This window comes from Orycteropus afer, unplaced genomic scaffold (assembly GCF_000298275.1).
Source record: "Orycteropus afer afer isolate SDZICR_OR568_19922 unplaced genomic scaffold, OryAfe1.0 scaffold00004, whole genome shotgun sequence".
Taxonomy (NCBI): domain Eukaryota; kingdom Metazoa; phylum Chordata; class Mammalia; order Tubulidentata; family Orycteropodidae; genus Orycteropus; species Orycteropus afer.
Genome location: NW_006921591.1, coordinates 3,754,343 through 3,766,851, shown reverse-complemented (window position 1 = coordinate 3,766,851; position 12,509 = coordinate 3,754,343). Strand labels below are relative to the sequence as shown.

At 36.8% G+C, this 12,509-nt stretch overlaps 1 protein-coding gene across 1 annotated transcript in view; it reads right to left on the bottom strand.

Moving 5' to 3' along the window:
- The window catches only part of NCKAP5 (NCK associated protein 5), a 988,332-nt gene that overhangs the window by 61,232 nt on the left and 914,591 nt on the right, over positions 1–12,509 (bottom strand). The window contains exons 13-14 of the mRNA XM_007938042.2: positions 11,857–12,034; positions 4,335–4,413 (exon numbers count right to left, since the gene is read on the bottom strand). Of these exons, the coding sequence (XP_007936233.2) occupies positions 4,335–4,413; positions 11,857–12,034 (257 nt within the window). The remainder of the gene's footprint in view (positions 1–4,334; positions 4,414–11,856; positions 12,035–12,509) is intronic.

Sequence of the window (12,509 nt, the reverse complement as noted above, 5' to 3'; positions counted from 1 at the left end):
GCTATGAGTCAGGTCTGACTTGATGGCACATAACAACAATAACAATGGTTTCACGGCTCCAGATTCCTGGTGACCCCATGCACCACAGGAACAGACCATTGTGATCCCTAGAGTTTTTTTATTTTTATTTTATTTTTTTTATTGTGTTTTAGGTGAAAGTTTACATAGCAAATAAGTTTCCCATTTGATAGTTAGTACATAAAGTCTTCCATGACATTGGCTGCATTCTCAACAATATGTCAGCACTCTTCTCACTTCTGCCCTGGGTTCTTTGTTTCCTTTTGTTTGGATTTTCTACCCTTCCTCTTTCTCATTTTTGCTTCTGGGCAAATGTTCATTTGCTTTTGTATAATTGGGCTTCCTAAGGAACACATTCTTCATGGGTGTTGTTGTTTATTTTATGGGCCTGCCTATTGATTAGTTGAAAGGTGGTCTCCAAGAATGTCTTCAGTTCCAGGTCAGAAGTGTGTCTTAGGGCCATTGTCCAGGGGTTCCTCCAGTCTCTGTCAGACCAGGAAGTCTAGTCTTTTCTGTGAATTGGAGGTTTTTTCCTACATTTTTCTCCTGCTCTTTCTAGGAACCTCTGTTATAATTCCACTCAGAGTGGTTGGTAGTAGTACCTGGACACCATCTAGCTCTTCTGTTCTCAGAGTGTAGGCTATGGTTCACGTAAACCATTAGTCCTTTGGTCTAATTGCTCCCTTGAATTAGGGCAGTTTTAAAGAAAAAAAATCCAGTTGAGTTATTTTACTTAATTCATGAAGATTGAGTTTCAATATAGAGCAAGTTGAGTTAACAATTCCTTATCTTGTAATGAACTCATAACATTTTAATTAAACCAACATGATTGCCCTCAACCACAGAAATGCAAACATTCAGATTCACAAATTTCCTGATTATTCTTTCCTGTCAAAGATATTAGCTGATTCTTGGCTAGAAGAATATATTTAAATTTGCTCAGTTGTTATTTTTTGGAAATATTCTATGGTTATAAAGTACAGTGAGAATATGAGATAACACTTAGTATAGAAAAAATGAAGAAAACTGATGCTATCAGAGTCTCAAAAGTAATTGCAGTATTCTTGTGGAATAAAAATAAATACCACTTAACTCAGTTGAGTCTCACTCTTGCTCAGAACCAGTAGGCTGACTTGGATGAAATTTTCTAAGGGTCTGTGGTGATCTGGTTGATTGGCTAACCCAGAAAACGTGCCCAACTTCCTTCTTCCTGCTACGTCTCATGATACCAAAAAACCTATTGCTGTTGAGTTGATTCTTATCGTAATGACCCTATGTTGTTGTTGTTGTTGTTATGTCCATCGAGTTGGACCCGACTCATAGTGACTCCTCCTTGGGTTTCCAAGGCAGTATCACTACAGAAGTAGACTGTCCCATCAGAGCAAAACTGCTCAATAAGGTTTCCAAGGCTATGATCAGACTGCCACATCTTTCTCCTATGGAGTGGCTGGGAGGTTTGAACTACTGACCTGTGGTTAGTAGCTGAACACTTAACCACTGTACCACCAGGGCTTCCTTATGTCATGAGATAGAGGCTGAAAAGTAACATATTTTCCCAGTTGTGATTGGCCATATGCTCCAGTACTCAACAATGCCATGTAATGTGGAGTCTATGGGGTATTTTTGAAGACTTTTTCTCTTCTTTATACTTTTTACTTCAATGGGGAGGGATGCCCAAGATGACAACAATCATTTGCAATCAGAGGCAACAAACTAGAGTTAAGAAGCCAATATGGTAATAATATGGCTGAGCAGACAGATGATATAAGCCAAGGTTTGGATAACATTATTGAAATACTAGATCTCTTTCATGTTTGCTTCCTCCAGCCTTTTAATTATGTAAGATGATTAAATGACCTTATTACTTTTGTCATAGTTAGGCAGTTTTTTCTGTTTTGTTACTTGCAGTCAGTAGTAATTTATTGGTATAGTTCCCCACCAGTTTTCAACAGACAAATTACGTTTATCTAAAGACAAAGTCATCCCTCCTTTCAAAAAACACAGTCCAAATTTACTCCCATTAGAGTAATCCAAAAGGATCCTTGGTGGCACAATGGTTAAGCATTCAACTGCTAACTGAAAGGTTGATGGTTTGAACCCACCAGTGGCTCCTTGGGAGAAAACACCTGGCAATCTGCTCCCATACAGATTACAGCCTGGGAAACCTATGGGGGATGTTTTACTCTGTCACATGCAGTTGCTTTGAGTTGGAATTGATTTGACAGTGCAAAGTGGCAGCAATCTAAAGAAACACTGTTCAACAGAACTTTCTGTAACTGTGGAAATGTTCACATAGAATATGTATCCACTGAGCACTTGAAATGTGGCTAGTATGACTGAGGAACTGAGTTTTTAATTGTATTTAATTTAATTCAATTTCAATTTCTATAGCCAAATGTGGGAGCTCTGGTAGCATAGTGGCTAAGACACTTGCCTGCTAACCAGAAGGCTGGCGGTTCAAACCCACCAGCCACTCCTCGGAAGGAAGGTTGGGCAATCCTACTTCCGTAGTGATACTGCCTCGGAAACCCAAGGAGGGGTCGCTATGAGTCGGGGCCGACTCGACGGCACATAACAACAACAACAACAACATAGCCAAATGGTGGGAGCTCTGGTAGCATAGTGGCTAAGACACTTGCCTGCTAACCAGAAGGCTGGCGGTTCAAACCCACCAGCCACTCCTCGGAAGGAAGGTTGGGCAATCTACTTCTGTAGTGATACTGCCTCGGAATCCCAAGGAGGGGTCGCTATAAGTTGGGTCTGACTCGATGGCACATAACAACAATAACAAGAGAGCAAAATGTGGCTAATAACTACGATACTGGAAAGTAGAGACCTAAGCCAGTCTATCTATAAACTCTCTGATTTCTGTATATTCTTGAAAAATATTCAGCCTCTAGTTTTATGTTATTTTACAGGCCCAAGAACATGTCAATATGGAAAAATGATGACTCAGCAGAGTTTACATCATGTCATATCTGAAGCCTGTTAAGTAATATTTAACTTGCATATGAGCTAACTACACAGAACTGATACCAATTTAAACATTTTACATTGACAACTTTAATAAAGGATGCCTCTTTGGAATAATAATGTTATGCAGACTAAACTTATTTCCCTGCTTGGTAAGACTTTTGTATTCCCAATTACAAATGTAAAGAATAATAATGATGTGTCAGTCTCATTAAACTGTGGGGTACAACAATTCTCTGAGATAAACAGTAAATGATAGTTTTCAGACTACTGGGTACACCAGAAAATCGGCAGCAAGTGCACCAACATGGTGCTAAGAGCAGTGGGATGGTGAACAGTGGCAGCTAAAGATACTCTAGTGAAAAGATGGGATCAGTGGACACCAATTATGCCAGAAACCAGAAATCTGTGAGGGTTATCATGTCCTGGAACACAATGTTCAATACTATCTACCATACCCAAATGTGATCTGGAGAAATGATTCCACCATACCTTGGCATCTTGTGTAGAGTTAAATTATTATAATGTGCACATTCACAGCTATTTTTACAGCCTGGGGAACAACTAATTCTGCAAATGTCCAAGGTGGCCGAGAGCTGTTAAAGTTATCAGCTCTTCTATCTCCTGACAAGGATCATAGTCTCAGACAGCTCTTCTATCACTGGTTACCTCCCAATTGTTAAGAACGTAAAGGCAGCCTCTTTGCATTGGGAAATCAAATTCCTTCAGTCTGGGGTTATGTACAATTTTAAGATATAGCTGACAAGCCAAACTTATTTCAGAGACAGAACTACTAATCTATAATCAGGGTTCTAACAGAAATGATGAGAAATGTGAACTGAAGACTATGGCAAGTTATGTTTACTTAATCTATTTGGTTCAATGCTTAACACATAATCACTTGAAAAAATTAATTTAGGGGAGTTATAACCTCATGTTTCTAACCAATAAGTTTTATAACAGATATGTCTATAGATAATTACTGAAATTAGATTGATTCAAAGTTGATATCCTTCTTAGAGATAAATTATTTATATTCAAATATCACTTTTATTTGATAATGATGTTTTCACTTCTCATCAATTTTCATTTCATTCTTTTGCATTTGGTGTTACCTGAAAAACACTTTTGTTTTCTATAGGCTGCTTTGACTCACTTATTTTATGGAAGCTTTCACTGACAATGAAGATATAAGTAATAACCATGTATGAACAATTAAGACTCAGTCTCCTATAAGGGGAGGCATATGATGACCTGGTTTTTAGGAACATACCGTATCTGCAAGAAAGTGGCATGTACAAAATGTTTCACAGTTAAAGATGTATCATGACAAGCATTTTTACCTATGATGTGACTCTGAAATGTGGAATCTGCAATTGTATCTTCTTCATCCTCTTGCAGGTTTTCATCTGCTTCTTTTACCTGCAGCAACAAAAAAACCACTCAAAGTTCTCATTTATTATATTAAATAGACCTTTTCAATCTTGAATAATGGTGCATTCTATAACAAATATGTGTGTGTTTGTGTGTGTTTTCATTCTACTTCCCCTGTCTATCACTTGGCTTTATTACAAGTTTTAATTAGAACGGCCTATTTTCAGAAACATAATGCCAGCTCTGAAAGTGAGGATTTACAGGGTACCTTAATTCTACCCAAGATTTTGGAGATAACAGCTTTGGTTTTTAACACCTAATAAAGTCAGTAGCACATGGCTGTTAGAAAAAATTAAAGTTAAGGAAGTATAATTCCTCCAGAGTCAATGACTTCTTCCACAACTTATTTTAATAAGAATAAAGAAATATATTTAGGTCTCTTGACCCTTTTCCTGGAATATAGCTCTAATAAAATGATTCTTTTTGTTCTTTCCAGAATAAAACATGTGGTAATAGTGACATGTTCTCACTGAACTAGAGCACTTAACTATCTAGATTTTTCAAGTCAAAGCATTCCTTTATATTTCAGCTCAAATATCCTAGTGTTTGATCATATAGCATCAAATGCCACTCTAGAGAAAATCTAATCACATCTCGAGGTATTTTACAGATGACAATTCTGATGTCTAGCAAGTTTTCTTAAGGTGAACACACATAGAGGAAGTGGTGCAGCTGGCACTAAAACCTAGGTCTCTTATTTCTGAATCCAGCAGCAGTAGTAGTAGTAACAACATCAACACCAGTAATAATAAAAACAGCCAATGCTTAAATATAGGGGCAGGCACTATTGTAGTTTATTACTCGAATGATCTTATCATCCTCACAATAACCCTATGAGGTAGGTGCCATTGTCATCTCCATTTTAGAGATGAATGCCCTGAGGAAACAGAGCAAGTGGTAAAGCCAGGATCAAAATACAGGATACCTGTCTCCAGAAATGTATTAATTAGGGGGAACTCTGTTATTCTCAAACATCCATTCTATTATGCCTTTGAAGACTTGGCTTCAATATCAAGACAGCTGTGGTCATTGTCAGAATGCCCTTGAATAGCTATTTTAAAATATATTCCAGCCAGTCCTGTGGGCAGCTGATGATAATAATGTGCACTGTGTAATCCCGGGGGGGGGGGGTTCTGTGTAGGCACAAACAATCAGAAGGCGTCAGTGGATTTGCTCATGTGCTTGGGTTGAATGCTAAGAAAGCATTATTTTATATTATTTTATACTTGCAATGTAGAAAGCCATACAGTTGCATACTGACCTTGAGCTAGATTTAGCTTTCTACTCTTTACCTCTTATTTTTCATATTTAATGCAATATGACCATCTGTTTACATTTTATGACTTAGGTTCCAGTAATGGAGTATAACTGGTGCTTAATCTGTACCATGTCAATAACTAGAAGATGGAAAACTCAAGAGGGCATGGAACTGGCTACCTCAACCCTCACAAGAGAGATTGTTAAGGATTGATTATCTGGAGGCTAGGTTTCATCATTTTCTTTCCTTATTAGCTGTCTCTGTGTGGGCTTTTCCCTGTTTAATAGGACCTCCACAGGATGAAAGCTAAGCAATGGGGGTAGAAGTCATCATCAACTAACTCTGATTCTAGCAGTACACACTTATGGATGGTGGAGAGAGAAGCACTGTGAGCATGAGCAAGGCTATAGTGCTACTTCTGATTGACTGATTGATTGTGATTTGGCTGAAAATTTACAGAGCAAATTCACTTTCCATACAGCAGTTCACACACACTTTCTCTCATGACACTGACTACAATTTACTCTCCTCCCACTACCCCCTGACAGTTACCTCTTCCCTGTGTCCATCCCTCCATGCACTCCTGCCCCCTGAGCTGTCTCACTGTGCATAAACAGCCCTTCTTTCTCCCATGATTGTTCTCTCCAAGGAGTATCTACCTCAGGTAAATGCTCAACTCATATGCCTGTCTTTTGTTTGGCTGGAAGCCACAAGTGTGGGTTCAATTCCAGACCTGAAGGGCAGCTAGGGACCATAGTCTCAGTGGTTCTACCAGGTTCTATCAGACCAGCAAACCTAGTCCCCCCTTTTTACAGTGCTACTTTTTTGCCTTCAGGGTTCAACTAGCTAAGTGACCTGTTTAAGATAAGGCAACTAAAAGACACTGAGGAAGAGATAGGAAAATATCCTCTAAACACCTTAATTTCCATTAATAATCCATTGGGAACTATCTATCCTCATTTATAGAAACATCAAAGAAATCTATAAATAAATTCAGCTTATGCCAGATCTTAAGGCAATATGGTCTATGTTTTTTTTTTTTTTTCCCCCACCTGTTATGCAAAATAACATTTCCTTTGGGTTGTTCTAAATTTACCCATTTTAAACTTGAAGAGGTGCCCTGCTAAGCTGCTGGGATATGTGTGAATCATCATCACCATTGGCCTGTGAAATTCTAAACTGAAGAATCAAATAATTAGAAGAATCTTCTCATCTTACAGATAATGAAAGAGAGGCTCAGATGGGGTAGTGATCTGCTCAAGGTCACATAGGATCTCAGTTTTAGAGTGGGGACTCCTGACTCTTACTCCTTCCTATAATTTCATTTGTTAGAGTGTCCCATATTACTACAGCTATCTTTTCCAGACCTTCCCCAGAACTGCTAGATCCTTCTTAGTGTCTGGCAAGCATATATGTTGGCAATTTTCCAAGCATACATAAATTCTATTTTTATTTAAGAAGAGCAAAAGTTTTCAGGGTTTTTATTTTCATTTTTTAGTAATAATCCTTTCTTCTGTACTTGCTCTCTAACTCTTCTATGAAACTTCACCATCATCTTTCTCCTAGTATCATATTTAAGAAAAAAAAAAAAATTGTACAGTCTTGCCCATCAGCTCCTTATCTGATACTTTCAAGGGTACTTAACATCAAATACTAAATATGGCTTCTGATCAGAGGAATAGTGTTTGCAGACAAAGCCCCTAGCTCTTCCAACTCTCCTGGGCTACCAGAGGTAGATGATCTAAGAGGGGGAGATTTTGATCTTGAAAGGAATGGATGAAGAGGACACAAAGGAATGGAAAATGAGGAGTGTCTTAGAATGACATAACTGCTAGCTCTAATTATGCATATAAACAGATTTCAATGCAAAGTAGTGAGTAATTAAAAACAATTCATTTGCCTACGGAAATGAGGGGCATAATTTATTTTGGCAGCAGATTCCCCTTGCAAATTATATTTTTCATAGGAAAAATGAAAATTAATTTCCGTTCTTGATCACACAGTGGCTGGGTGTTTGTGGGAGGTTGTAGGAACCTTCTTGGGTGGTAAGGAGCTGCCAGCTAAGATTAACAATTTGCCAAAGATAGAAGACAGATGTGGGGCAATTTACGCATGGTGAAACACTGCAAAGAAATGAGAGTGGTCACAAAATGAAGGAAAAGTCTGGTCAGTGTTTGGCTCAGAAAAGTATGGTGGTCAAAAATTTACAGTTTTCTCAACCATTGCTCTACCAGGAATAGGTACATATCTATATCAGTCATGTCATATTTAGTAAGAAGTAGCAGGTCCTGACTAACAAGCAATCACTATGGGCTGGTTTTTGTTTGTTTGTATGTTCACATTTGTTAGTACTTTGGGTGTCCTGTAATGGTGCCTCTTTAAGTAATGTCTATGTTTTAGAGCTCTGTAGTTTCAGTCAAAAACTACATCAAAGCAGTCTATAACAGGTAACCATCAAATGTCACTGCACTCAGAGTATTCTAGTAACCCCTATTTTGACACTCTTCATTCACAATTCTGTACCTTTTTCTTCTTTGAATAATCCTACAAATAAGAGCTCCCCATGAGAGCACCATTTTAATGTCAAAGCTCATTTAAAAGGAAAAGAATGAAATGAACCTAAGATTTTCCCTTGGATGGGGGAAAAAAAAGTCATTTAGAAATCTTTGCAACAAGATGACAAAATATGTACAGTCCTTATTAGCATCAAAACAGCATTTAGAGCTAAAAAATTCAAACCAAACCTATGGCCATCTAGTCGATTCTGACCCACAGTGACCCTTTAGGGCAGAGTAGAACTGTCTTATAAGGTTTCCAAGACTGTTTAATCTTTACAGAAGAGGACTGCCTCATCTTTCTCCCTCAGAACCACTGGTGGGTTCAAATTGCTCAGCTTTCGGTTAGCAGCTGAATGCTTTAACCACTCTCCACCAGAGCATTTAGAACAGTACCATTCAATTAAGGGAGTTGAAATTATAACATTTTGCAGAACTTAATAAGATGATAACAATTTATGTAATTATTGTACTATTTTATGCTATTTCATCACCACAGAACCATTTTAATGAGATAGTTTTTGATGCTTTTTAATTCACAAATGTGATTTTTTTTTTCAGACTATGTAACACTGGGTGAAGAGTGTATCCATAATTTAAATTAAAATGTCCGTATTAAAATGGCCATCTCTTTCCAGTGCATAATAAAGGTATATGGTCTCATTAATTTTGTTAACAATTTTGTCTTGTCCAGGGATAGTCAAATAGGAGCCTAGAGAGTCTTCATTTGAGACTTCTCATTTCAGAAAATTCTCTAACTCTATAGTGAGGAAGGATTTACAATTTATAGCAGGCAGAGTGCACCTCTTTCTGACGTATTTACTTAATACTGGTGCATTCCTCCTAGGGAATGCCTTTCCCCCCTCTTACGATGGTTTTATGTAATTTAAATAAAAGTACAAAGTAGCATGGTCCTTGTCTAAATTATACAAAAATTAGAGCTAAGTGGTCTGCAAATGATAGCATACATGGGGACATAAGCCTCTAATTAAGGCACCAAGAAAAGAAAAAGATTTTTAATTAAGCAAAGCATTAATGAGACTTTTACACATATCTAGCAATGCTGAAATGGATACACAGTTATTAGTGAATTTAGTGGTGGTCTGCTACATACAAGCATTTGTTATATGTATGGAAGTAATCTTTCTATGATTATTACCATAGATTAACATAATCAAAATGCCTTGAAACCCTCATAACAAAATATAGTCTTCGTTTATACAGTAAGGGATGCTGGTATAAGGTTTTTGAGCAATGGTTTTATTCAGGAAAAAGTATGATATGTAATGCATATGTAAGGAGCTCTGGTGGTGCAGTCCCTAAGGCATTTGACTACTAACCAGAAGGTTGGCAGTTCCAACGCACCAGCCACTCCATGGAAGGAAGATGGGGCAATCTACTTCTGTAAAAACTCATTGCCTTGGAAACCCAATGGGTTCACTATGAGTCAGAATGGTAGCAGTGAGTTTGATTTGTTTTTGGTAATGCATACGCAGCTATTATTTTCATACATAGTAATTATTTATGAGAGCACTTCTTTAAAATATAATTTACCATAAGCAGATAGCAGATTTACCTTGAGCTCTAGTTGGGGAAAAGACCCTTAAACTCTGAATTTTAAAAGGTTCATGAGTATCCACATCAATGTGCCATGACATTAAAATGCTTCTTATTTCCATTTAATCTCCTTCATATATAGGCTGATAACATATAGTAAATAGGTTTTCCCTGCTATGCTTATACTAGTCCCATAGGAGACTACTGCAGCATTCTGTCTGAAATTAGTAATTTCAGCCTAATCTACACTGATGATTATGGAGATGAAACAAAAATAACATTCCATTTTACATTTAAAGAAATGACCAGCCGGTCAACTATCCAGGTTAATAATATTCCTCTGTAAGGAAAAGCTTCCCAGCATGACTAATTTCCTCATGCAGCTAACTAGAAAAATTAGCATATCCCTATTGATTATATATATTTGGAGTTGGTTAGAAAATCTTTGTACTTCACAGAAAATAATGAGTGTTTCTTGCAGATATTCTGGAAGGACCCAGCAATCCTTATTACTGGACTGTGAAAGTCTGCACAGAAGAGAGAGAGAAAGCTTTCCCAATTACTTTAGCATTAGGAAGTATTTAGAAAGTAAAAATGAAATTGTACAAAAAAACATAAGATCTTTTTTTTTTTTGATACTTCTGTACAGTAAAGATATACCCTAAGCTGTCAGAACCATATTAAATGGGACATAGTTAAATTCAGTGCCTCTGATAAGGGGCTCTGCCAGGCTATCAAGGTTTGAGATCAGCTGGATTGAATTTCTGGCATATTGCACATTTCCACACGTCTGTTCTCTCTCTTTCCTTTCAGTGACACTACAAGGGCACCCTTAGATATGCTTATCATTTGTGGTTTTATAATGCAGGGGCCATCTACATTTTCAAAGAGGGAATGATATCAAGGAAGTCAGGTGCAAAAATGGGGGGAAACAAAACCACAACAAACTTTTGCAAACAACATATTCTGTGTATCATTTCAAGGGGTTTGAAAAATGACCTTATAGCTCTTTGGATCAAGATATATTTGAATAAAAAACATTTAAATGTGTATTTGTCTCAAACTAAAGATGTTCATGATATTCTAAGGAACCTAAACATCAGAAACTAATTATAAGTAATAATTAATATCTAGTCATTAATAATGGCCGTCATGATTGCTTTTAAAATATCCTATATTCTCTAACCCTTCCAGAAAAAAGTACAATTACCTCATATTTCAAGTTTTCCCTCAGAAAATGGTAACATGTACTATATTTCATTCTCTCTTTTATTAGAGTGCAAAAAGAAATGGATATAGTAATTCTGTAAGGAGAGGACTTTTTGGTTTAGTGTTTGAAAACTCACTAAAAGGAAAAATGAACATCCCCAGATCAATTGTTCAAGTATAATAATTATTTAAGGAGAGTAAGTGTAATTGAAGGTATTTTAAACAAAAATATTATTTGAAACAAGTATACCCTGGGGGATTGTAAAGATGCTCCCTCCACTTTTTTTTTTTTTTTTTTTTTTAAGAAAATTCACCTCTTAAGTTCTGGCCTAATAATTAAAAGGCTAAATGACAGGAAACCAAGTTTCCCAGAGAATTTTAAGTTGTAACACCTTCTGTCTAGCACAGGATGAATTGGTATATACAACATGCATAAAAATGAATGTTCAAGGCAGAGCATCAAAACAGCCAATATTCTCTTAAATCGTTTCACCTCTTATTTTTATAATCATGGTCATTCTTTTTTAGTTGTTGATAATGTTGGAAATTATCATCAAGTTTCCAGCACAAGGACATACTTTTAATATGACAGTGGTAGCATCATTTGCCTGCACTGCACTATGATTACACCACAGTTCTGAAAATAGAGCTGAAAAGGAGTATTACTGGTGAGGGTCATGCTCGTTCCCAATCTACCTGCCATCTGCATACCGAGGTTCTCACCAGGCATTAGTTCTTTCTTTCTCTTTGACATTTTCTTTCCCCACATATTTCAATTATCAAAGGACAGAATGAACCCAATCAGCCCATCTCATAACATATCAATTATAATCAGGATGGTAGAACACTTACCAAGGAGTCTTTTGGTATTTCCATATCACCTTTGGTTTTGATGTTTTTCTTGTGATTTTGTTGAGTGCTGACAGAGCTGCCAGTAACACAGGAGCCCTGGGAACTGCCCTTTAACACACTCCTGTAGGAAACATTATTTGATCCACTTTCTGTCTGTTGAGCTGCTTTCTTATCAACTCTGCAGGTAGAAAGTGATTCCTCTGATAAATTACATTGCTTTTCTTCAATCACTCTACTTTTCCCAATTCTTTAATGTTTACAGTAACCTCCATGTATCTCTTTGTCTCAGACCTTTGAGTGATAAGCGTTTCTTATTTGCCTTCATCAAATTTTCACTTGATAATTCAGCTAGTCTATCAACTTAGATTTGATAATCTAATACTTTATGTTTATGATTGTGAGGGGGAAAAAAATAAAAACTACTGAAGAGTGATGACTAAATACATTTTTGGCTTAATATCAGCAGGAAATGTAATTACCTCTGGAAAGTTTCTAAGTATACATTTGCTTGGTACAATCAATAAGATCGACATAGTTTAAAACGTATGTGTAATTTTCTTCCATTTCATGCCATGTGGATGCATTCATGGTTCCTAGTATAGGTTGAATTTCTATCAACCTTGATAAAACTTTCCATTCTTTAATTTCAGAGA